This window comes from Anopheles stephensi, chromosome 3, assembly GCF_013141755.1.
Source record: "Anopheles stephensi strain Indian chromosome 3, UCI_ANSTEP_V1.0, whole genome shotgun sequence".
In the NCBI taxonomy this organism is placed as follows: domain Eukaryota; kingdom Metazoa; phylum Arthropoda; class Insecta; order Diptera; family Culicidae; genus Anopheles; species Anopheles stephensi.
In genome coordinates this window covers 38,681,914-38,707,042 of record NC_050203.1, presented here as the reverse complement: position 1 = coordinate 38,707,042, position 25,129 = coordinate 38,681,914, and the positions used below count along the sequence as shown (strand labels likewise).

Sequence of the window (25,129 nt, the reverse complement as noted above, 5' to 3'; positions counted from 1 at the left end):
AAAATGCTATTTATTGTGTTCTTCCTCTTGTAGTCTATGGCTTCTCGTGTAGTCTATAGTGTAGACATGCATTATTTCAATATCTTATGCTTGTGAACATTTTTTTACTAATTTCAGGAAAAGCATTTTGCATAGGATTTTCACAATTGTTTCCTGCTATTAATCTACAAATGTGATCATCCAGGGTGATAAATAACTTAAACTTGTTTGATGCAACTTCATGCTAAATGCTAAATCAAAAGTTCAGCTAAACACAGCTTCCGAAGGTCAAACATCTCTGCACTCTAAAACACGAAAAGCATTTCCTTTTACCATTCTTCCCTACTTCCAAACACGGTACAATAGCTAGACACTGCTGAAGCACTCTTGCCTCAATTTAAGCACAAACCACACAGCGAACGGGGCGATGAAATCTGACTCCGGCTCTGACCCGGCTCATTCAACGTAAAACAATTCCGTACCATGCCTCCCAGCCGCTGTCACTAAGCCGTGCTGCTTCGTCATCATTACAAAACGATTCCGTCCCAGCCGCCGCCGGCGACATCCGTGCCGATGACGTTCGATCCGATGGCAGAGGATTTCGGCGAACAGCACGCAAACGGACAGGACAATGCCGCCGCACAGTAGCACGAACGCCGATACTACCGCGTTCAAGCCGACGATCAAATCGGTCGGGGCAATCTGGCGAACGCATTTCGGTTTCGGTTCCTGCCAAACGTGTCTCTGCCGCTGCATTAATCCCGCTTCATTCAACCGGCGTAATCTGTGAGTTTAGTCCGGCGGATTTAGTGGCCCCGAACGTAAACGTGGTGGAGGCCATAGGACACCGGGATAATCCCGATACAGCGTGGAAAGAGAGCGAACCCAAAAAAAAAGAAAAACGGTGAATGCCGAGCACATGAGGAAAAACGATACAAAACGAACCCAGAACAAACATCATCGCCCTCCTCACCATCAAAGCATGAAACGCCATCGCGGAAACGTTTTGCGGCGCGATAGCAACAGCAACAAAAAAGGTGCATTTTCCATTTCCAGCTCGAGCACAGGTGCACAGTGCAAAAGCGAATGAAGACAACACTGGGCAATGAGGAAGCAAAAAACAAAATCGTGATAGCTGCTGCCTGTGGTGACTGAGTAAAAACCAATTGGCCACAGTCTATCGGCAAGGACACTGGCGAACCACCACCATCACCACCACCGACAGCATCTCCTGTCGATAGACGACCTCGTCGCATGTTTGCCGGCAGCAGGAATGACTTTCTGCATCAGCCGCTCAACCGCTATGACGAAAGTCAGGTGAAGCGTTATTGAAACTATGATTGAAATCGAGCATAAAACTCGACATTCTAGAAGATCCAGAAGAAATAGTGCCCCGATCACACAGTTCACACGACATTTTGTGGCTTTGGGATGTTGAGTAGCGTTGGGAGATTCGAAAATCCGATCCCTAGAAAGATTCGAATTTATTTTTCCTCCTAAATGACGGATTCGCATTCGATTTGGATTCGATTCCGATCCGATTCGAATCCGACTGCGATTCGATCCGATCCAAATTCGATTCGATTGAGATTCGTTAGGGGTTCGATTAGTATTCGATAGGGGTTCGGTTTGGATTCAATAAGGATTAGATTGCAATTCGATCGAAAGTCAATTAAAACTCGATTGGAATTCATTGGAGATTCGTTTGGGATTCAATTAGTACTAGATTGAGATTCGATTGGAAGTCGATTAGAACTCGATAGGGATTCGTTGGAGATTTGCTTGGGATTCGATTGGGATTTGATTTGGATTTGTTTGGGATCCGATTGGAATTTGATTGTGATTCAATTCGAATTCGATTGCGATTCGTTTGAGATTTGATTGATAATCTATTGAAATTCAGTTCGAATTTGATTGGAATTTCATTAGGAATCGATTGGGTTTGATAATGTTTCGATTGAGATTCGATTGGGGTTTGGTTGGAATTCGATTGAGATTCAATTGGGATTCGATTGGACTAGAGATGGTAGAGTTTCTTCGAATTTGGATTCTGAGATTCTATTAAGATTAGGATTCGAAACTTGGAATCTCTATTGGGAATCATTTTTCCCATCACTAATATTACGGAGGCATGGAATTTCATGTCAGCTTTGGCGAAACGTGTTCAAATCTACACCATACTTTGACATAAATTTCTATTGTTGAACGATGTTCAAACTAAGATGGAGAAAGATCAGCAAAACAGAGCATTAACAATCTAAGTGCAGTCAAGATCATTAACTATTAACGCGTTTAGGTACATATACAATGTCCCACCAGTTAAAAAGACATTGACTTCATTTCTAAAGTCTACATGTCTTTATAAAAAGCTCACTATAGCATTCCTCGCTAGATGGAGCTAATAAATCTTTCCCAGAACTGCCCTGGAAATGATAAGAATCGTATCAAAACAATTCTTTTGCTGCGCGAATACCAGCGCGGCGGAAAGCAAGTCCCACTCGCCAACAGTGTCCCACGGCATGGCTGTACTAAAGCGTGCTAATAGGTGTGCAGCCCAAGTGTGTGTGTGTGTGTGTGTGTGTGTGTGTGTGTGTGTGTGTGTGTGCACTTTTAACCCCCGAAAATCCCTCCCACCGGGGGAAAAAAAAAAAACCTTACCCGTACGTTATGACATCGCGATACGGTGAGTTTTTCTGCACGATCGCCACCATCCACTGCGACCAGACGGGGAACATATCAATTTCACTCAGTTCGCAAATTTCCCGCTCGCTGAACGTCAACCGGATGATGCGGTAGGCGGCCGAAATGGCCACGTGAAAGGCGTAACCACCCTCGCGGACCAGCTGCAACCCGTCGGCCGCCGATAGAAAGTGGGATTCGTTCCGTTCCGTTTTCGGCTCGTAGTACTCGATTCGGGTCCGGTGCAGTTCCAGCGAATCGGCATCCGTCGTGCGCTGGTACACCACGAGCGTGTGTGCGTGTTTGGAGTGTTTTTAAGGACAATTTTGGAGGTTCCATCGAAACAAAGCAACTCCCGTTCCCCCCAAACGCACACACACATACAGGCACGCGGGAAAGGATGCAGGAAGAAAGAGTGCAAATGGAAAGTATCAGAACGACATTGGGGGAGCAGAAAAAAAACGCGAATAAAAAAGCGCTACAACCATAAATGCGAGAACCACTTTCGATGCGGAACATTCAACGCGTACCGTGTGTCCCTCGGACGGAAAAGCGAACAAAGGTGATGCCGGCGAATGCTGCAGCCGAGAACGGTGGCCATTGTTTTAGCACTAGTTTTTTGGGAGTCCGAGAGCGAGTCTAGGTTCTGGACCGAACAAAAAACATATATATAGACACCGGACAGTACCGGGCGATTTCGGTGGACGGATGGATGGATGGATGGATGCATCGGCGGATGTATTTGTGCTTCCCATCTAATCTATTTGCGTACACGCTCTCCTAATCTATTTGCACTGCACAGCTGGAGCTGTGTGCTTGCGTGCATTCCAAAGGCGTGCGATGTAGCGTGAACGGCAGCATGGTTGATGCAACTGAAAATATTTGCAATTGCTCGCTCTCTCCCTCTCTCTCTCTCTCTCTGGCTCCGGAGCTCCGGAGTTTCGTGTCTTTTGGACCACATTTCGTTTTTTTTTTTTCGTTTGCATCCACCTCACAGTCTGCCATTCTGGGCATATTGTCCGGAATCGGTTCGCCCGGGTTTGGTTTGGCGAAGGCACTTAAGTCCAAGACTTCATTTGAGGCGTGTGCAAAAATGGCAATTGAAAAGCAAGGAAAAACAATGATGGCTTCAGGCAAGGTTTCGCCAAGGTGGTCAGTCAGGTCCACCCGGGCTCCACCATTCGACCCAGGCGATCGGTGCGCGGCCTTGTGAGACCACCGGAGGGCGCCCAGATAGCATAAATTTCAATCAAACACTAACCACAAAGTAATCTCTGGAATAGGGAATATCCTCGATCCCGAGCGTTAGCCGGCTGTCAATCAAATTCCGCAGCGTTTTTATGCTCTTCGGCTGCTCCATTAGCAGCGTGCCGACGATGCTGGCCGAGTAGTACTGGTACATGAGGTAGCCGAAGAGAAGGATGAAAAATGACGTACATCTGCCGGATGATAGGTGCGGTATCTCGGATAATCCTGTTAAATGGAACGAAAATAATGCGAGAAAAAAGCATTTCAGACCAGCGGCGGAGGTGGTGGTGGGTGACATTAGAGGTGGTGATGGGTGCGGGAAAACTGATACAAGCTTTTTTTTTTTGCCTGGGTTCACACAATACGGCCGCTAGACGTCACATCATCACACCGCGGCGTCCAGTGCGAACCGATCGTCGGTTGTTTATTGAATGTGGCATCGTACACGTTGGACAGTGTGTGTGTGGTGAGAGGTGCAAGGCTTTTCGAAGCTATTACCGTAAGTCAACCTCTGTTAGTCGGCCATTTACCATGCACGTGCTAGTGATGGGACTAATTTTTCCCTCCACCTTCAAATAAGTTCTAAATAAGAGTAGATGCTAAAGCATCCTATTGATGTGTGTAAAAGTTTGCCAAATAATTTTGGAACATAAGCAACAAATAAAAATCATTCCCAATTGATTCTTCCCCCCAAAGGGTCCCAACCGTTGGCAAGTAACCAGCGTCGATCCGAACGTTCATCTCCTCATCGATTCTGTTACTTGGGCCAATTTTGCTGCACCAGCCGCCCTAGCCGCCCTGCCTTCCGGGGAAAGTGTTTCCGTTCGCGTCCGGATGTGCTCCAGATGATTGATATTCGCCGTGTCAAGAAATGTTGCGCTGTCAGTTTCAGCTTCACATGCGAAACACAAAACGAACTGACAGCGCAACAATACCGCGAATCAAGCGATGCGGCAAACGGTTCTGGGCTGGGTGGTTAAACTTTTCAAATCATACCCAACGGGAAAGGCATGTGAGGAGTTGGTAATGTGAGTTTATCTTTATTTTTCCAAAACTTCATTTTCTTTACTTCTGCAACCGCGGGAGAACCGAAGGGTTTGCTGCGGGACGGTGAAGAGTTGGAAAGCGGCCGATAATAATGGCTGAATCAATCATTGCGATTGAACTTTTATTTGTTACCTTTTTTTCTTCTTCAACTCCATTTGTTGCAGCGTGCTCATGTTGGTTTGGATGTGTAGTTAATAATAGCCTTGTCTTTTTTAATGGAAGTAAGTATAATGTACTTTGAATACTGTTCATATTTTATACAAAAAGAAAGATTTATTCAAGACTATTACAGGACCCGATATCGAATCCTGTCTAGATCGCGTTAACTTCCACAGGACAAACTATCAAGGTAATGGTAGCATGAAAGGCCAAAGACTCATGATGTTAGTCTGTGATGTTAGTCTGTGATGTTAGTAGTGCGTAAGAAAAGGCTCTATAAAGCACTCTGTTTGAGATCAATTGATCCCTCAAGCGATAAAGCGATAATTTGTGAAATTTATCGATCCATGCCGTTCTTGTTGAATTAAAAATAAATTGTCGATAGATTTGCTTGAATCTTCCGTAGAAAATGCATTCTACAAGATTATTGGTCAGTATATTTTAAATAAAAGTAAAATGCTCAACAGGTATTACTTCAAGTAATCGACACATTGGCCATGGTTTTTTTTTTTAAATAAACGATTATATTAGGCCCTTTTGAAGCCTTTGTGGTCCGTCCGCCATTCGATCTTGGATAAAGAAAGGACTGATAAGGTCCACTAATACTTACTTAATTACTTATCAAGCGCTACAACCGTTTCGCGGTCTTGGCTTGCTGCTGCAATTCAATATACCGCGCACGGTTCAGCGCCGTCGTCTACCAGCCCATTAGCCCGGAAGTTCTAGTGGACGCATACACGTAATCTCATTCTAGGTCAGTATGGAACCAAACTTCCTCTACCCATGTGGACGGTTTAAAAAGACTTTACCGACTGGGTGTCTTCGGTGCAATTCTCATGACGTGTGCTTGGTGAGATCACCTTACAGCTCATAGAGCTCTTCATGGTAACGGCCTCCATAGTCATTCCACACAATACGGGGCCATAAATCCTTCTGAGCATCTTCCTTTCGAACGAGACTAAAAGTGCTTCGTCAGTTTTGGACAGAGTCCATGTCTCAGAGGCGTATGTGGTTACTACGCTATAACTGTTATATACAGTCTCAGCTTTATCGATCACTATTCAGGTATTCTGAATGGAGAAGTTTAATTCATCACAAAGTTGATCAAAAGCTTCTTTGATCTTCAATATCTTCAAATCTTCAATTATAATTGTCTTGAGTAGTCGATATTGATCAAACATTTTTATATGTTTGTCATGAGTATTCTGTTAGTGATCTGATCCAAGATCTGACCAATAGGAGAACAGAATCCATGATTTATAGCGATAAAAAAAAACATTCGTGCTGCACTTTTTTACAATCACACAACAATGAAGGATGACTGAAATCTGTCCGCTATTAGATTTTTTTATATTTCTCTAAAAAATAGAAGATGTTAAAACTCGAAGCAGTTATAAGCAGTCATCAGGACAGTGGCGGATCAAGGTCTTTGGAGTCCCCGAGTGAAATGGCAGTTAAGGTCTAATTGTGACTCGTGACTCTTAATAATTTGTAATACGAACAAATATAAAATTCTTAATACTTCGACCCTTTGGTCATAGCTTCTTCTAAACCAGTTGATAACAATATGACAATATTGGGTCTGTATTTACAAGGCATAGTACAAAACATGGCGAATAGTTGAGAAGATTGTTACGAAGCAAGCAATATTATTCCATCATATAAAAGATTTTCTTATAAAGGTCTATTTGGACTTACAATCTGAATTGGAAGGATAAGAAATATGAAATTAAATGATAACAGTTCCAAGACTTATAGGAAATCAATTCTACGCAATTAGGGTCCTAATTTAAATCAATCTTTCCTGCCCCTGCAACTAAAAAGAAGTAAGCTCAAGGTATTTTTTCTATTTTTCTAGTTGCAGATCAATTCAAAATCAACTACACAAAAGCAATAAATAAAATAAGTCATTACAAAAATCACCCAACTCTACAGATGTCGTCAATTTACGTCTAATCAACACCTTTGGCCATTCGGCGACGAAACCACCGCATGCATAGCATGTACTTGGTTCCAAACTGCTACTGTCGGGAAATTCAAATAGATCGAAATAGTTTCAATGTGCGGGATTTTCACACAAAAACCCACCACCCGAAAGTTAGCACAATGTGTGGCGCAACGAGCAACATCAGAAAGCTGCCGTACACACATCCCAAAAGCCGTACCATCCATCGATGGCTTCCAGCCCCACAGTCCCTCTAACAAACCATAAACTTTTCCAACAACGCGTGCACCCTACACCAACCAACAACGCAACAACAACAGACAAGAAAAAAACAGATACACACGAGAGAGTGCAAAAAAAAATCCATTTGCTAAGTTACCTTGTTGACACACGCCTCCGAGAAAGAGTAAAATGCTTTTCGATACCTTTTCCGCTTTATAATTGCATTTGGCGCCGTCGCTTCCGTCTCCCGGATGGAATCGATGCGTCGGCGATATGTTTGCCGGGACGGTCTTGTTATGGCAATTGTGTGCCGTGGATCCAGCAGCAGCGTCACCGCCATTGCAACAACGAACGAGCTGACGACAATCCACCGGATATAGCCAGTGGCATATTTTCCATCGCCAACGAGATGAGCCGGCTGCACCCGGCGAACTGTGTGGAGATACCGAAAAACGGGGGAACCGGAACCAAAGAAGCTGACTGTTATTCGACATGTAGTGTGCATCGGGACTCGAGAGAAAAAAAAACCACGGAACTCCAAGGAAATGGAGACGACCAGGACCAGGGCAAGGACAATATGGAGAACGCAACACCGAGCGGCATCATTTTGATCATCGTTAGTTTTTCTTCTCCGGCAATAGGGCACACCATTAAGAGGATGCATCGGGTCGATACGACAAACTTTGCATTTGCTGATTGAAATGAAAAATGTTACTTGTAATAATGATTTTCTTCCGGTGAACGGGCAATACCAATTCCGGCGCCTCTCCCACGTCGGGTCCTTCTCCGGTGTATGATCGGTAACCTCACCAAAAAAGAAAGGGGTGAAACGGTCACAATGCTGCAAGTTGGAACTGCCGTAACTACCGATTGCACTCGCACACAAAAGGTAAATCTCATTCCACTAATGATGATGCAGCCCGAAAAAGCTGGTGCATCCGATCAACATTAAGCACCGGGGAGGACAGCTGGGAGACATTCTGGGAAATCTGAGCAAAACTAGTGAAACCACTGTACGATCAATGCTGAGAGCAAGATGCATGTAATGTTATTTAAAAAGGTCCTACCAACAATTGTTGGGGTATTGAATTTGATGCTAAGTGATGGCCTCGCATCCCACATGTCTATTGTACCGGCGAGAGAAGCGGAACTTTAGAAAGTTTGAACCCATTTGGAAATCAATTTTAGTTGATTAAACCAAAATGACCAGAATAGTGGCCTAATGATCAAGATGCCATTTGTAAATGTCAGATTTTTGGTCAAACTTTTAGAACTCAAATTGCTCGAGAGTACAGGCCAGTATCCGCCTTTTTCCATATATGGCACATGTAATGGGATTTATTGAAGCTGTAATCCCCATCACAACACCTCCTGCTGAACACGCTTCCTTGCATTGCCCCACAATCTGTACGACAACTCTCATCAACATAAACAATAACAACGAGCGCATCTTTTGCACCTTACCGACGTTTGCCCGCCTCCACGTCTGATGCATCTCCGCGTCCTGGCACATCATCGTCATCATCATCGTCGTCAGTGTAACGGAAGCCTGCCGGGGGGGCTCGGTGCCAATAGTAGGTACGTCGCATCGGTGACAGCTTACGGTGGCTTAAAAGCGATCCATCCAGGCACGTTTCCGGCGACACGTTTCTTCCCGCAGACCGGCTTGCTGCACCGGTCCCGGCTTTGCTCAATATTGTGCTGTGCGGGGCGTTAGCTAAGGCAGCGACATTATTGCTCCGTAGCGGGCGTGTTGCATCACTTGTCATCGGCGTTGTCTTTGGTGCCGTATGGGAAGTGCACGTGAAGCTTCCTTCAATCACTGTAAGAAAATGGCGCAGATCGTCGAATGAATGGTTGTAGTTTAATGTGCATTGTAGGCTTTTTGTTGCCTCGTTTAAGAAGATATAAGACGTTTAAAGCCTTGCAGACGGCAGGCGTTTGCCGCACGGCAACATAATAAACTGAAACCACTTTCTATAGTCGCCACATATATTGTTGGATGGAGTTACTTCAGAGTTTAAGTTAGAATTTTGAAGAATGAAGCCTTTTATACAAAATTCTTAGAAATAAATATTATTTTTATTATTCATGTTGTGAACGCGACAAAATAAAATTGAGCTAAACTGACAGGCATGCAAGAGTTAGATGAAAAACTTTAAATAACTAAATATCTTTGTTTAGGAAAAATTATCACCGGCAAATATTATTTTAGGAAAAACCTAAACTAACAGAGCGACCTCCTAGCATGAGAAAACAAGAGTATGATGCGTTATTGGAAATATCTCGAAAAAGGGACAAATCTCGACATATGGTAATCATAAACTCAGGCCATGTAATAAAATACGAAAGTGAAGAACATAGGCCGAAAAAGGTTAACGCTAGAACCCAACGCATACGTTATCGTTGCGCGATTAGTTTCACGAAACAAGGACCTGCGCGAAGATCAAGGCACGGTCGTAGGGCAGTGAAGGAAAGACCAACTTGACGAATAGAGTAAACGACGCGCAGGCAAAAGGCAATAGGAAAATAAACATACGCACTTGAACCACAGATGCGCATTACCCATGGTCATAAAACGATAGGGTAACAATCGCCAGACATTGTAACGTTACAGACCTCCTCACGTCAGGCAGGGATCAAACGCATCGGCATACCGAGTTAGGATAAAGGAGATCGATGTAATGCTATTTCATGTTCTTTTTCCCACAGAATTTTAGTATATAAGACAGGATTTTTTAAGAATAAGAATCGGGAAAGTTTCACCTTTGCCTTCCCTCCGGAAATTGGTTACGCACTTTGGTGTCTCCCCACTCCGTCGGAAGAATTAGGCGAAATCAAGCCAAGCAAGAACCACGGTTAGATACTTCTCCTGGTTATCCAGGAAAAAAGGCTAATCGTCTGATCGAGCTACGGCATTCCCGTTGTCCACGCCGAGTTAGTGTAGTGCGAGTCCGCCGCTAAAAACTTCTCCTGGTTTTCCGGGAAAAAAGGTTAGCCGCCTGATTCAAGCAACTCTGACAAGGCCAGGAATCTGCGCGGAGATCTCCGAATCGATCACTCCTTCGCGTGGTCGGTTCAACAACGGTTCGTTATCGAACTAACAATTCAAGTATAAACTTGATTATATAGAAGTTTTCGTTAAAAACGTTATCACAGTACACACTTTATCCACACATGTTTTATTTTGTTAATGTTTTTAATTATAAAGAACCAAAATGTAAAAAAAAAAACAGCTAGTACCTGGGGCGACAGCGGCGCCGGTCTTCACACGGGGCAGGGTCGGGTTCAAAATCCCATCCAGACCGCCTCTCCCCGTACGTAAGGCTGACTACTTTACTACGGGTAAAATCAAGTCACAGAAAGCCATAAATGGCAGGCCGCGAGACCTCTCGAGGTTGTAGTGCCAAGGAAGAAGAAGAAGACCCACCTGTCGGGCTACTGGTCATTCTTCAACCTTTTCATATCAAATACTTCCGAAACTTGCAGTTTTATCGGCACTCCCGAGCTTTTGAATACCGAGTTTGTGGTAACTAGCTTAGCAAATAAGGATTGTTGTCACTAGATAATACTCAATCAGGACAGAATGATTGGAATAATTGAAATTATCGTACAGAAAGGGAGCTTGTTTGACGGTGATTGGACTTAAATGCTACAAACCAGTTAAAGGATCTCAACCTTCAATTCCATTTAAATCCTTTAAACCTTTTTCTAATCGTTATCATAGCCATATTTGGTGTGCTAACTAATACCCAGTTCCTAAGAAGGAGCCAGAACAGTCTGCAAGCTCACCTTAACCATCCACAGTGGACTTACTTTCATCATGTCAAATCAACTCCAATTGAAAAGATCTGTCGAAATATAAAATAAATGTTAAAAAGCTGCTCTTCGATAGTCTGCCCTACGTGCGCTGCAATAATCAGGTTCCACAACTCCAAATACTTTGAACATATGAATCACGGGCATACTTTACGAACCTAGCTAATTTTGTGTATTTGACCAGTATTTAGGTCGTGTTTTTTCTTCGAACTAAGCGGTTAATTGCTCTTTCTTATCTAAACTAAGAATTGTCTGTATTTTTAATAACTTTGTGGCGGAATTAAAGAGCCCATGATCTGATTTAAGGTTTTAGTAGTTATAGTAGATCTCTCTCTCTCTCTCGCTCTCTCTTGCTCTCTCTCTTCTTTCCTGGAATATCAACCGCTTAGGTCATACATTCCGTTTCTGGCTTACTAGACTTCATGATACGATACTTCCACCTAGTTGGGATAGTCAGTTCTCACTACAGGGAAACGGTACGGATGGGATTTGAACCCCTATCCTGCCGTATCAAGACCGGCACCGTTGTCGCCTCTACTACCGGGTGGTCCCTTTACTAAGTTTTAGTAGATATATAGAAGATTAATAAAATAATTAATTAATTAATTCGGATTGCGGCCATAGCAAATGGTATCAGTGTATTATAATGCAATATTTAAATTTCTTAAAATCATGCCACTAACAACTGTTTTATTTTTGTATTCAGTGATGAAACAGAATCTTTCGATCCTATCAGACAGTTCCTCTTTTACACGACCATCTCCCTCTTTCAACACTTTTGCGATATTGCTTACCTGCATCCTGCACGAAGAAGCTGAAGCACAAAACCATCACCAAGATTGCACCGCAGGCAACCATCAAGTACCAAACGATTATTTCGAACGGCAGCAAAAACGGATTCTTTACCGCATCGTTCCGCGGCGGATGGCGAAAGATGAAGCAGGGCCTGTAACAGTATCGGAAGGGTAGCAAAGCAATGATAGCGGAGGACACTAGCCCAAAAAAACATCCTACTAACCGCTCGATGAAGGTGCGGGTAGTGTAGCTGACGACGCGATGACGCTCCTGGCGAAAGTACATGGGTGAACCGCCGAGATCGACCTCACGGCGGGACAGCGCACCGATCATACCGTCAAACTTGCCGTTCCGCAAATATCCCCAGCTCTTGGTACGCCGGTTGACGAAGCTGCCCAGCCAGCCGGGAGAAGAAGCACAAGTTTGATGACTTTAGTACGGAAGTTTGCAGTATTCCCGCGCCCGAGCTCCCTCTACCCCCTGCTGGTGGTTTGGAAAGTTGCGAACCGGTGCGAACAAAAACGCCACCACAGTCCGCAAAACTGTCAAACACGGTTCGACTCTTGAAGGGCGCCGGGCACCACTTTATCAAGGGCTGGACATCGCCACACCGTACGCTCGCTCGCTTAACCTAACCCACTGCATCGACAAACATCATCATCCTTCGAACGTTGCCCGGCCGTGGCTCATAGCGTCATAATAATCATCAATCATGTGTGAAAAGTTAAACCACAAGCAGCAGTCCAAGCCCAACGCTCAACAATTCCACCGAACCACTGGCTCCCCTAATGAATCGAACTTCCCCCCCCCCCCCCTCAGGCGTACGAAACGACTTACGTAAAGTTGTAGAAATCCTTCAGCATGCTCATCAGGCCGTAGTTGTAGCGATGGACGGAATCGAGATGGGTGTTCTGTGGCGTCGTAAGGTACAGCTCGAACGGTCTGTGCGGTTTCTGTGTCACCACGGTCATTATCTTCAGCTTCAGCCCGTCCATGTTCCGTCGGCGGACCACGGTCGTTTCGCGCCGCGGTATCAGCAGCCCCCGAGCGGCCGTGTATCTGCCCAGCGGTTCTATTTTCAATTTACCGCCACTGATGAAGCCAGGATTCCTGTACCGAGCACGAACGATTGGAGTTATGAAAAGATGAGCTAAGGGTTGGCTATTTTTATTCTACCGTGACACAGCGCACGAAATGCATAAGCGAGGCGAAGGTTGTAAAATGGAACAGCAGAACAAGGAACAACGTGTGCAATAATCTCTTCGTTGTGATGGTGAAAGCAAATAAAAAACGATTTTTTTATAAAAAGTAAGGAAAAGAGAAGAAAGAAGTATAAGTTTTTCTCTCATGTAACATGTTGGTGCAATCTCAGTTAACATCGATTAATTCCTAAACTTGAGCGCGGAATTAAGCTTCAAATAGGCAGCTAATAGAAACTTAAAAAAATAATATCAAAAACCATTAAAATTGATTAAAAAAAGATAGGAAAGATAGCGCCAGCAGACAGCTGTTACAGGCTGGCGACTCCATGAATTATCATATTCAATCTGAATGATTTGAAAATGAATCCAAAATGGTTATATTAATGAACGAAAATTTAAGATGATTTTTTTTGTTAAATTCCACAAGAAAAATACAGACAAATTTTTATCTTAATTGCTCGGATCGACGTTCCAGAGCGAACCCTATTTGGTCCATTATTAACTAGGTTTAAAAAAACCTTGACCATGATTCACACGATTCAAAGCATTAGCCATTGCCTATTCTAAAACTAGCTAAATATCTAAAGGTGCCTATATCTAAACTAGCTAAATATGGTAGTTCATCGGCAGTTATTCTACTTTTACTGGAACTGGCCTTACATGCTGAGAAGAAGTGCTCTCTCAACGTTTAAAGGTAATTGTCAATGCTTTCTCCTAAGAACTAGCACTAGCAGCGCTAACAACATTTTTTAAGCATTTTTGATAAAAGATAGAAAAAGTTTGAGCAAGACGTAAAAAGGCCATTCTTGATGAATTGAAAATCAGTTATTGAAAAAAAAAAGGAGTTAGAAAAAAGTTAGTTATTGAGTTAAAAGTTAAAAGGTAAGATTTGATAACTGAAAGTAATGACTGGAGTGAGGTTTTAAAGCTTAACAACATTTAATAACAATTTAGACAAACTACACTAAAAAGCCCTTTTTTTACATGACAATTTCAATTTAGCAGGGCAGTTTACTGTATATTGAAATATATTTACTCCAAAAAAAATCCTCATAAAAAAGTTTCGAACAATGATAAAAAGTGATATCAATGTAGAAAAACATGTCAAATTTATATAAAATAGTAACTAATTTGAACAACAAATTAAGAATGTTGAGTAACAAAAAATAATGTTTCTTAGTGCATCAATTAAAAGTAAATAATCATTACTAAAACGTTAGTAAGTAAGAAATGTGATAGGAAAAACGAATGTAACAATTGAACTAAGAGTTTTTTTTTCTACACCCAACAGCAACCAATCATGCTACCTCCCATCCAGTTGGGGATTAAGGTGTTCCGAGCGGAATGGTGCGACTCGTGACGAGACCCCTAACCGGCGAGGCCCCGAGTGGTCGCTCCCTCCGTTCCTGGCTTCATGCGCCATTGCACCCTCCCCTATCAACGTTTCCGTAGTGTAGCGGTTATCACGTCTGCTTCACACGCAGAAGGTCCCCGGTTCGAACCCGGGCGGAAACACGTTTCTTTTTTATGTTTTACCCCATCATCTCTCGGCCATAGTTGACTAATCTGCATCCATCTCATCGTCATCCATCTAGCCGGGGATCGTATTTTTGTTGACTATTCACTCCGAAGCATTGTTGTTTGTATTGGTTTGCTCTGTGCATTATTTACACGCACCGATAACGGCTAATCGCACCAGCGCACGTGAAAAAGCGAAAGATTATGATGCTGTGTGCAAAAGTGTGGAGCAAGAAGCAAGCAAGAAGGTGCGAACCGATAATGGCGACAGGCGAGACGCGTCCTTTTCAACCAGTGCCACACTACCGAAGGGAAGGATACGTGCCCAAAACAATGGGAACGGATGATTACCAGAGATCATAGAGTGTGAATCCCCGATAGGAGGTATCCGTGGGGCGTGCAACGGTTATTTCTGCATTGATGCTAACGTTCATTGTTGCCAGCAGTTCGAAGGTATCATCGCCCTTGGCATTCGTTCGCTCGTTGACGGTAGCTGTCCGGGCACGGTCGATCGTACCAGTGTCCGCCGGCACGGTATCGTTGGCGGAGGATTGCACTGAGCTAACCGTTTTGCCCGCAGACAACACGGCACCACCGTTCTTGACCGTACTAGTCGAAAAGCGGACACCATCGCCTGCGGCCGCCTTGCTGCCATCCAGGGCGCTATTGTAACTTTTATCAATTATCAGCCAATGGAATGATGCGTTGAAGAGTTCATATTGCGAGGCCTGCATGCAGATAGGCACAGTATTAATGGCGAAAGGTTAATATATGTGAACAGGATCATCGGTGCTAGAACCAGAATTAAGGTAAGAATACATTTAACGGCAGTTTTACGCTAATTTGTTTGAGGACTTGTGGAACCTAGTGGAACAAATATGGCGCCCGTAAATGGATCAATTACAGCCATCAGAAATATTAATCCCGATCCCGGTCAGTAGCGCACCCCTCGTTGCAGATGAGATCCGGGGCTGCCAGTTACAATTGCGCCTTCCACTTATCACAACACGATAACTTCGCCCATAACGTCAGTCACCGGTGAAGTTAAGCCTTGTTGCGATGATAGCTACAAACACTATTACCAGCATGGAATATCTTTGCCCCGTTTTATAGAGAGGCAGAGAGTAGCACCAGGGATCCTGTTCCATGCACGCACGTTGATGAGGAGGAAAGTATTGTTCCCTTGACCAACCGCACCGCATGTTGTTCATGGCCCGCCAGCCATCGGTACAGCGCTTGCACGACGAACTACTATTAGGATAAACAACCTGCTCACCTGTGTCAGGACATCCGGTGCCCTTTCGCATGCCATATCGAGCAGCACAAATTGATGAAATTCGAGCGACTGTCGGAGAGTGCTCGAAAACCGTTCAGCCTCATCCGCGCCCGGTGACGAGCTCGGGTCCGTAGACACCGTCCTTACCCGTACGCCGGCGGTGCTCAATTGCGATAAAACCTTGTAAATGAGCAATAACTTCTGATCACACCCGAAAACGATGCCCTGCTTTAAGCCTTTATGGTCACGTACAAAGCGAAGCACAAGGGTAGCAACTGTTTCACTGTAATCGTTACTGCTCGCAGCATCCTGGCCGTACGCTAGCCCTGGCACCACCGCTGGGAGGATTAGCAATGCGAAACCCCACACTATCACACGGTTGCCCTGCCACTGATGCATTATTGTTAGTTGGTGGATTGGCATCCGTTGCAACAGTATCACACCAGCCAGTGAGCCGCAGTAAGGATGATACGGGCGATTGGGGGTTCCATTTATACCTGCCACCGGCGGAAATGGGTGCAAAATTATTCCATCACCCGTCAGTCGTAATCGTTCGACATCTTGCATGAATGATGACCGTGGATGTACTGCCGCCGGTCCAACAATAACTTGGCCAAATGTGCAAAGCGAGCGTTCTGTTTGAATCGGCAATTACTTGGCAGTCGATTGTCCTATCAATGTTGGGCTTTTATTGGAATCATTAGCCACGTTAGGTGACCATTGACATGTTTATACAATTTACATTACACAGGGGGTTATATGCTCGCAACCAAACTTTCCATTCAATCCATTCCCAGCATTTCATGAGTGTTGTATCTTATGCCAAAAGATCCTTCCAATACAATTGATCAATACTTTATGAATAATCCATAGCACGTCGCAATAACATTCTCATATAATATATACAGGTAAGTGTAACATCAAGTCAATAAAGCCAGATATAGCAAACCAAGGCCTCTCGAGGTTGTAGGGCCAAAGTAGGAGAAGAGAAAGGGTGGATGTAATGTTTTGTCAACCTGAAAACCTTACCCGAAACATATTCATCTTCCTTTTTCTCTTGGCCCGCTCAGGATAAATCAAATCAGCCTGACAAGAGCACGCTAAACCTTTGCTAGAGAACTTGGTCCAGAGCTGCGCTCGTCTAACCACGCGTAGGCCAATGCAACTACTAGACCTCCTGAAAGATGGGCCCCTGTCGGATTCAGATTCTTCAGACGACGAGGTCCTTTGAATATTGAGGCTTATCTGGAGCGGAAGTGGCGGTCCCCCACTTACGATAGCCACCCTAATTTTTTTATCCAAGTTGTGCATTACGCTAGACGACGTATCAGTTCCACGTTGTGATATTATTATCATCAGACTTACTAATGCCCAAAGAAGAAGAAAACAACCAACGAACCAGATTAAAACTTTACACTGATTATATTTATTACGTTAATATCATTTCGGTTTATAACACGATTTAGCTGCCCCTAGCGTCAGATTCAGAATAAGATCAGCGTCAGATCAGAGATTTCATGAAGGGTTTCAGCTCGCACGTTTTGTCAAACGTTATCCACGCACCTAACACACGATGGCCAACACGCGCACATGGCACATTCCCTCCTACGCGAGCATAAATCAACTGTTGTCTCCGAACAATGGTGTTGTGTTAATAGTAGTACCGCGTACATGTGTGAATCGGTAAACAGCAGACGTTCACACACAGAGTAAAAATATAAAAAAAAAAAACTTCAACCATATACAACGGAAGCTCTATGCGTCGTGTAAATCAAAACTCAGTAACAATACAGAGCGTGTGGTAAGATAAAGAGAAAGGAGGGGGGCGGGAGTTAAAGTGCATAGTGCAACACCGAACCAAACGATTGATTAATAGTGACGTAAAGTTTAGTACACATACGATACTCGTTAATTGTGTTAACCACATCCTAAGGTTTTCATTATATACACACACACAAACACGCACGCACCTAATGAATGTGAGATTTGCATCGAAAAATTGGCCTTTTATAAGCACACTCGACACACGTTAAGAGATTTCTTGTTTTTTTTTTGTTCGTTCGGGACTTTACCGGTCGTCGGTGCATCGATTCACGCTCTACATGGCGATGAACGCTGCAAAATCAGCAACAATTCGCGGTTGCAGATAGGAGTAGTTGGGTTGTAGTGGTAGTAAAGTAGCTCAAGTTTCAAGAACACAAGAGAACACCGATGGTCTCCTGTTGAAGCATATTTTGGATTTGGAATCGCTTTAAGCACACACACACACACACATTGGACATTTTCTTCCACCCTTTCGCCATGTTCCATTCCTTCCTTCTTCCTTCTCCTCGCAATTGTACTGCTCGATGTATCAGAGTGTACACAGAGATGTGTACTGCGCCACGCTCCGCTTCCGCGCTGGCTTATCTCCTGTGCCGTCCCAGATACGCTTTACAGTGGGGACATGTGTGATGTACATCCATACATTCGTCAATGCAGCACGGTATTAGGCAGCATCCTAGCCAGCATCTAAAATTATCGAAAAAGAAACGCACATTAGCTTCATTCATACGTTCAGTAAGCCGTAATGTATATTGATAGAAAATTTTAAATCTTGCATAATTCTATTAAATTATGCTCCGGTGTAGATGTAATGTAAACCGGCCTCAATATATATATATATTTTTAAATGTTACATGCATAGCATTCAAATAAATAACTATCTATCTTTTGGTTTGTATTGAAGTCTCGAAGAAAAACTTAGTGCTGAGAACGGGGGGTATCTTCCAGCCGTTTTACAAAGATCATAAACATTTAGACGATCTCATACCGAGTGGAGATGATAAAAGTGATCGCAGAGTTAAGCATATGCAATAAAACCTAATAATTTCGTACGAAGCTATGTAAGCTCATCATTTTATCCTAATCAACAGGTCATGGATTCCTCCGGAGCTACTTCGTCGACAAAGGCATTCCTGGACGGCTCGCCAAAGTGCCCGGCGTGTGAAAACACCTTGGAGTATGTTGAGCATGTAATTTTTCACTGTCCACGGTTCGCTCGGGCGCGGCAGGAGATGCAACAGCAGTGCCATACCCGCCTCACCATGAACAATCTAGCGGCGGAAATGTGTGCCATCAGCCGGACATGGGAGTCGGTTCGAACTGCCGCTCGGATGATCTTCAAAACAATTCAACTGCGGTGGAATGAGGAGAGCATATGAGCAAAAACCCGCCCGTTAGTTACGGCAACGGACGAGCGGATTGGAGCAGCACTGGCAGAAGGAAGACGCGAGACAGCAACAGCACAGACAACTAGGACGACGAAAACAGCAAGGATGCACCGCACACACGTCCCTACATGGAGTACTTCGCACTTCAGCGCATCGGCAGGGGTCGGATCAGGTCGAGGAGTGGTTTAGTGAGGTCCCACCGGTTGCCAAGTCCGCTTCTCGGGCCTGGTGTCACGGTGAATCCCACATAACCCAGATCGGGGAGCACTGTCATGGCCCGCAATTCGTAAGAGTTAACCGTTGGGAACTTGTCCTGGCACCCACGAAAAAGGCCTTCAAGTTTATCTTAATCAAGCAGGCCATCTTTCGAAGAAGCGTAATTGCAACTAACGGAGGTCCAGCGTTGGGGAAACTGGTTCTGATGAATCCAGGAAGAAGCTTTACGTCCGATCCGAACGCTACAACCGGCACGACCAGTCTTCGCGGCGTCAATCCTTCGTCGGAATCCACTTCGTTAACTGCAACTTTATAGTATGGCTATCCATACCCAACTACGACTCAAAACGTCCCCAGCGTACAGAACAGTAACATGTCGCTCCAAATATCTGAGCTTGAGTATACGCGGAAACCCAACACCATGTTTCCCACGGGGTATGGGTGATATGACCTTTCGGGTTGTCCTTTCTGTCCTGGTATTCTACACAGGGAACGACACAGGGAACGTTTAACTTGTGAGCTAGCGCATCGATTGTGGTTTAAAGCTCTGTAGCACACCTCGACTAATTTTCATCCAGATTCTGTTGAGGCTCTTTTATTGGAGGAGCTACAGACCACGGAAAGCAGGCATAATCAGATGTAAGCACTGCTCGTTGTGAGTCGATTTCTTGGTGAGACTGGCGTGCCATCCTTAGTCTCCTCCATACCTATCTATGTTCTCACATACCTCCATCCATTCGGCTCTACCCGCCTTGTTCTACCCGTCGCACTCGCTATGGAAGTATGTTTCATTGGTTGTCAAGAACTCTTACTAGCAATACAACCAGGCCGCCCTTGCTCTTACTGCAGAGCAAGCAGTTAGTATCAGCCATTATTTAAGATACCCATGCACATGCAACTGTCTGCTAAATTTAGCAACTATTGTCAAAAATACTTTTTTTTTTAATTCATAAAGAACGGCCTGGCCGTATTGCTTAGCAACTATTGTCAAAAATACTACATTGCATAATCTTCTTCTTTTTCTTGGCTTATCGACCTCCTAGGCCATGCCGGTCATCTAATGGCTTACTAAACTTATTGATACCACGTAGTTGGATTTAGCCTTCGGTCCTATCGTGTATTGAACATTGAACAATAATCCTGAACTCATCTAAAGAGACGAAAGGGAGACTCATCTAAAGGAAGAGGAGACCTGATGAAAGAGTGTAACCCTAGCATAGTAAAATCGGCCTGCGCAATGGAAACTTGAATGGGAGGCCAATGGTTTTTAGGAAAGATTTTTTCGAAGATATGATATCTGAGAATACAATATTCCTGTTCCCCGACGAAAAGCTGTTCAGTAGCTGTACATATATTTCTAACTAACCGAACAAAGTTGAGAATGTTCAAAATCATCTCGGTTCATCAAGCCGTGTTGTTTAGAGCACTTCATGCTATCTCTCTCTTCAACCGAAAACTACCATGGCAACGCATGGAAAGTGACAGAGAGGGCTAGAGAGAAGCGAAATCTTTCCGAGATTTCAGCTCGAGGAGGCGAAATCTTTTTGACGAATAGATTTCGCACACCCCCCCCCCCCCCCCCCCCCCTTTTTTTAGCGAAATCTTTTTGGCATCTCGCATCATGTAGCCGGGCTTTTTGGTCTAGAGATTGTATCTTTTGGCCGTTCTATTAACCAGCAATGTATCACACCGTGATATGCCCACCCTGATGCAGGGCGGATTAAAGTAAGAGATTAAACTAAGCAGATGCATGGGGTCAAGCGTCCATATCGAGGCATATCTTTTTAGGAGCTTCGATCTTTTATAAGGTCCACTAGCTCCATAAAGAGCCTCACATAATGCCTACGCTTTGCTGTGATTTCGTTCCAGTCAGCAGAATCGATGTATTAGGAGCCTCCCGCTTTCATTCTACTTCGTAGGGCTTAATCCACCGCCACTCCTTTTTTATAACACGCACGAGCCTTCAACGTGGAAGGTCTGCGTTCGAAAGGCGTGATCGGCATGCATGCTTACTATTGTCTTGAGAAGCTTCTTAAAATGATCTTATGAAAATAGGTAGTGGAAACGAAAATAGAGTACTTTAGCAGTTATCACTGCCGGGATGAGGTTCCTGCACCTTATTTGTTCGCATTACTTCCTACAACCTCCTGTAAACCTCCATGCCTCGCGTAAGCGGATGCCTTTCTTCAAAATAATTCCTATCACCTTCTCCATTCCACCTAATCGGACAATCTGTGAATCTTCTGAAACGACAAAGAGCAAACGTGAGTACGCGTGCACACAGTTAGAAACTTACCCGAACAGTGCGATCAGGAATCCGGACACGTAAGCGATCATTCCCGGCGACGTGGTCGTCTTGGTGACGACCTCCGAATGGCAACTGGGACATACCATGTGCGTCGACTGTGGCCCGATCGGCACGACTGTGGTCACAATCTGTGCACTGGTCAGTACCGGTTGCTGCGGCGTGAACGGGCTGGACGGGGGTACACCTCCCACCGCCTGCGCATAGCTCGGTGGCGCGCTTGGAGGCGCCACGAACCCGTACGGTGGTGGTCCATCTTTAGTCATCTGCGATGCGTTGGGTTTACGAGAACCATTTGGAAAAGGAAACATTGTAATTAGAATCTTGCCAAACGTCCCTAATTAAAGCTAATTGAAATATATTTATAAGGCATCCATTTAAGACCAGTTTATGATCAAAACTTCTCCGTTGCTACTAAAATTACAACTCTACGAAAAGTTTACAAAAAGGAAAAAAAGGGAGTTGAGGTCATAGTCGAACACAAGGTTTGCTTAATTTGTCGCTGGGTAAGCACGCAACCTTCAAGAAAGCATGGGTTCGATGCTACACTATAGCTTCAAAGTCACGCTCAGCCAACACGCGCCTTGTAACATTGATGACTAACCAACCACCCAAAAACACTGTCTTTGTGCAACAATCCGGTAAAAAACAATATTGGCCAGAACGAATTGGCTCGACTTTATCGACACATACGACAAGCTTGTACGGCTAATTTTTGATTGTCTTTCATAATCTTAACTTGAACTTTAAATAAAAAGAGAAATACAGTGAGCAAAACGGCTCAATAGCTCAATCAGCATTTTCAGAGCGCTGAAATACATTCCCCAGATAACGATTAATGGTGAAATGGCAAGCGAAATAACGAAATCCAACATCGACATCATCGCACATCTGTTTGCTTTCCATCGCAAAGGCAACCTTCGTTCGCTTCCCCGTTCGTCGGCCAATAGAACGTTCAGCCAGTAAAACTGTTCCGAATTCCCTTGCAGCACTCCGCCTTTGTGACGCTGTTGCTTCTTTAAACCCGCTCAAGAACGGTACCGTGGCTTGGGTACTCCATTCCTCCACCCGATTGGGAGGGGGTGGTAGTTCGATAATTACCCTTTCTTGCCTTTGCACGCGTGCTTGTTGTTTTATTCAATAAGCACAGGTGTGAGCTTGACTTGGCCCACACATCAGCACCACCAACAGCAAGAACATAACCCCTGCTAGATGCTGGCGCTTCTCGATGCCATAGTTTACTTTGACTGGTTGACGTAATTTTTACCGTGCTGATTCCCACCTTCCTCCCTCGCGAAGGAGCCACCGTGCACCTGCCGCCTGCCTGCCCCAAGACGCACAAACTTGTGTCGCGTTTTTCATGCGAGCTTACACCAAACCCTCATCCATTGTTGGCCAATCAATTGCGGGCGATCGTTGTCTGACACACTACAATTGTGCAGGGTAATGACGGTACTACCTTTATAATTAAATCTTCTCCTAAGTGCAGCTGGTGAAGTCCGGTACCGCGCGCTCGGTGGTTGTTCCGAATGTGACGAAATGCAGTCGCTTTTTTCGCAATACCGTTTCACACTGTCCAGCGGAATGTAAATGCAGCAAATTTGGCCGTAGATCGTACGCAGAGATCTGGCCAAAACTACAACGCTCTTTCGTCGAAACTTATCTCGCGCACACACACACCCGGGAACACGTCTGAACGCGTTCGTTGGTTAGTTGAAAACACTTGAGAGTTACGGCAGTGGCAGCCAGCACAAAAAAAGAAAACGATTGGTCGCACGCACCTTTTTCGATGCTTTTTCACTGGTTGTGTACGTCTGACTTCATAGGTTGTATTTATAGCGAAGGTCTTTTTATACTACAGGTCGGGTCATCTAGAACGATTTGACAACCAAAAGTGACAGCAGGAAGATGTCCGACCGACTGTGTCAAAACAAATCGCGCCTTGATCCCGGTTTTTTTGGCCAATCTACATGCTTTTTCCAGTTTAAAATATTTTTCTTTAGTTAATCCTACACCTTTTCGAGTGTTTTAAATCGTGTATTCGCGATGCCGAAAATAGGAACACAACCTACCCAAAATAGGAGCATTCTGCCGAAGATAGGAGCAAAACCAATGTACCCGTAGTACATTTGATGGCATTTGAACCCGGGTCCAGCCGTGTGAAGACCGGCACCGTTAGTGGCTCGGCCACCGGACCACCTCATTTTGATGGATGAATTGCAGTAAAAACATGTGAGAAACACGAACGAAACACAAGAATGTTTCCTAAATAATGAGTAACAATCCCACAGTTCATCGCGAAAACAGAATCCCACAGTAGACTACGAAGCCCTTCAAACCAACCCTTGGCAAATCGTTTGACAGCACCGGTTGTTGCAATCGAAACGTTGTCGAACAAAAAAACATTTCTTGTTCTCTCCGGGCTGGCTCTACGGCTGTTTCTAAAATCTGAACATGTGTAGCGTTGATAATACAAAACGTATTGCGTCCTATCTGGAGGTTCCACTCGGGAAAGTGGGTTACAATTCGGAAAAGGTAGCCAAGTGACCGATACCTTAGCGAGACACCCTGACTAACCCGGTGTTTCTTTTGCAGATTCTAACCCGAACCAAATCCGCCCAGGAACCGAGCATCTCCGGATTTTCCTCAATCATACAATCTTTGGTGAGAGAATCGAAGAAGCCCTCCGTTCGACAGCCGCATGCGGACATTGAAACCGAATGCCAAATACTGCAGTGGCTCGATTATGCTGTCCTGTTCGTGGCACCATCTAATAAGGATAAACACACCGCCAAGAGCCTGCTAGAGGTATGTGCTCTACTCGTATCGGATTGCGGGCTACCCCTTACTAACCTGAATGCCTTTAATTTTTTTTTGTTTCGAAGGAACTTAACTTTTACCTGCAAAGCCGTTCCTATTTGGTAAACGATACTCTCAGCGTGGCGGATGTTGTCGTTTACCACACGATCCACGAAACTATGGTATGTACCTTGGCTAAAGGTATCCGAGTATTGTTGACATGTTCACGTTCCCAACTAAGCCTCCCCTATACATTGCAGGCTAATCTTCAACCACTCGAGAAGGAAAGCTACCTGAATGTGTCACGCTGGTTTCACCATCTCCAGCAATTGGAAGAGGTTCGTCAAGGTAAAATTCTTCTCAACTTTTCCACCCTACAGCTATTGGAATGGGCTACCGGTACTCACACGTAAGCCAGATCTGGCGCGGATCTCTTGCAACGGACATAGCTCGATTGTTTATGGCACTGCTCCACATTTTGCTCCACATTGACCTAGTAGACAGGTAGCGTGTGTGATGCACACGAAAGTACAGTAACTTCCTTTATCATGTCCGAATTAGATGCAGTGGCGCTCATGGTTATGTAATAAATTATTTGAATCTTACCACATTTATGCATTGTTACATATAATAATGTTACTTTAGGTGGGGTATGTTGCTTTCCATTGATAAATTCTTTCTTATGAGAAATAATACTTTTTAGAGAAA

The 25,129-nt window shown here is 44.4% G+C and overlaps 3 protein-coding genes, 1 long non-coding RNA gene and 1 other non-coding gene across 8 annotated transcripts; 2 read left to right on the top strand and 3 right to left on the bottom strand.

The window, feature by feature from the left end:
- Nucleotides 1-274: 274 nt before the first annotated feature.
- On the bottom strand, nt 275-15,416 carry LOC118509037 (ionotropic receptor 75a). The gene is made up of 9 exons (XM_036049077.1): nt 14,965-15,416; nt 12,731-13,003; nt 12,117-12,284; nt 11,893-12,044; nt 8,744-9,101; nt 7,437-7,711; nt 3,920-4,131; nt 2,638-2,933; nt 275-763 (listed from the first exon to the last, which is right to left on the bottom strand). The coding sequence occupies exons 1-9, from the start codon at nt 15,345-15,347 to the stop codon at nt 436-438; spliced, it is 2,445 nt and encodes an 814-aa protein (XP_035904970.1). The 5' UTR covers nt 15,348-15,416; the 3' UTR covers nt 275-435.
- On the top strand, nt 14,538-14,610 carry Trnav-cac. Its single transcript has one exon. It is a non-coding gene; the product is annotated as a tRNA-Val (tRNA).
- A 1,876-nt stretch (nt 15,417-17,292) lies between the features above and the next one.
- LOC118511882 (LITAF domain-containing protein-like) lies at nt 17,293-23,513 on the bottom strand. Of its 4 annotated transcripts, none has more exons than XM_036055507.1 (3): nt 23,082-23,513; nt 21,614-21,888; nt 17,293-18,400 (listed from the first exon to the last, which is right to left on the bottom strand). In XM_036055507.1, the coding sequence occupies exons 2-3, from the start codon at nt 21,886-21,888 to the stop codon at nt 18,295-18,297; spliced, it is 381 nt and encodes a 126-aa protein (XP_035911400.1). In that variant the 5' UTR covers nt 23,082-23,513; the 3' UTR covers nt 17,293-18,294. The 4 variants fall into 4 exon arrangements, with proteins under 4 accessions (XP_035911400.1, XP_035911401.1, XP_035911402.1 ...); XM_036055508.1 differs by having other exon boundaries at nt 23,404-23,480; XM_036055509.1 differs by lacking the exon at nt 23,082-23,513 and adding an exon at nt 22,890-23,039.
- Nucleotides 19,239-20,813, bottom strand: LOC118511883. The gene is made up of 2 exons (XR_004906187.1): nt 20,300-20,813; nt 19,239-20,235 (listed from the first exon to the last, which is right to left on the bottom strand). It is a non-coding gene; the product is annotated as an uncharacterized LOC118511883 (long non-coding RNA).
- A 470-nt stretch (nt 23,514-23,983) lies between the features above and the next one.
- Nucleotides 23,984-25,033, top strand: LOC118511881 (eukaryotic translation elongation factor 1 epsilon-1). Its single transcript, XM_036055505.1, has 4 exons — nt 23,984-24,157; nt 24,218-24,430; nt 24,508-24,603; nt 24,682-25,033. Exons 1-4 carry the CDS (start codon nt 24,077-24,079, stop codon nt 24,832-24,834), a joined length of 543 nt encoding a protein of 180 aa, XP_035911398.1. The 5' UTR covers nt 23,984-24,076; the 3' UTR covers nt 24,835-25,033.
- The last annotated feature ends 96 nt before the right edge of the window (nt 25,034-25,129 follow it).

Excerpts from the sequence above, each read along its gene's own strand:
- LOC118509037 (XM_036049077.1), bottom strand. The coding sequence starts at position 15,347 with ATGCAGGCCTCGCAATATGAACTCTTCAACGCATCATTCCATTGGCTG. Across the intron at positions 12,285-12,730 it reads AAGGATTTCTACAACTTTAC|CTTCGTCAACCGGCGTACCA; the intron begins GTAAGTCGTTTC and ends CTGGCTGGGCAG. Across the intron at positions 764-2,637 it reads CGCGATGTCATAACGTACGG|ATTACGCCGGTTGAATGAAG; the intron begins GTAAGGTTTTTT and ends CTAAACTCACAG.
- LOC118511882 (XM_036055507.1), bottom strand. The coding sequence starts at position 21,888 with ATGACTAAAGATGGACCACCACCGTACGGGTTCGTGGCGCCTCCAAGC. Across the intron at positions 18,401-21,613 it reads TTCCTGATCGCACTGTTCGG|ATGCTGGCTAGGATGCTGCC; the intron begins GTAAGTTTCTAA and ends CGATAATTTTAG.
- LOC118511881 (XM_036055505.1), top strand. The coding sequence starts at position 24,077 with ATGTGTAGCGTTGATAATACAAAACGTATTGCGTCCTATCTGGAGGTT. Across the intron at positions 24,158-24,217 it reads TGGGTTACAATTCGGAAAAG|ATTCTAACCCGAACCAAATC; the intron begins GTAGCCAAGTGA and ends TTTCTTTTGCAG. Across the intron at positions 24,604-24,681 it reads ACACGATCCACGAAACTATG|GCTAATCTTCAACCACTCGA; the intron begins GTATGTACCTTG and ends TATACATTGCAG.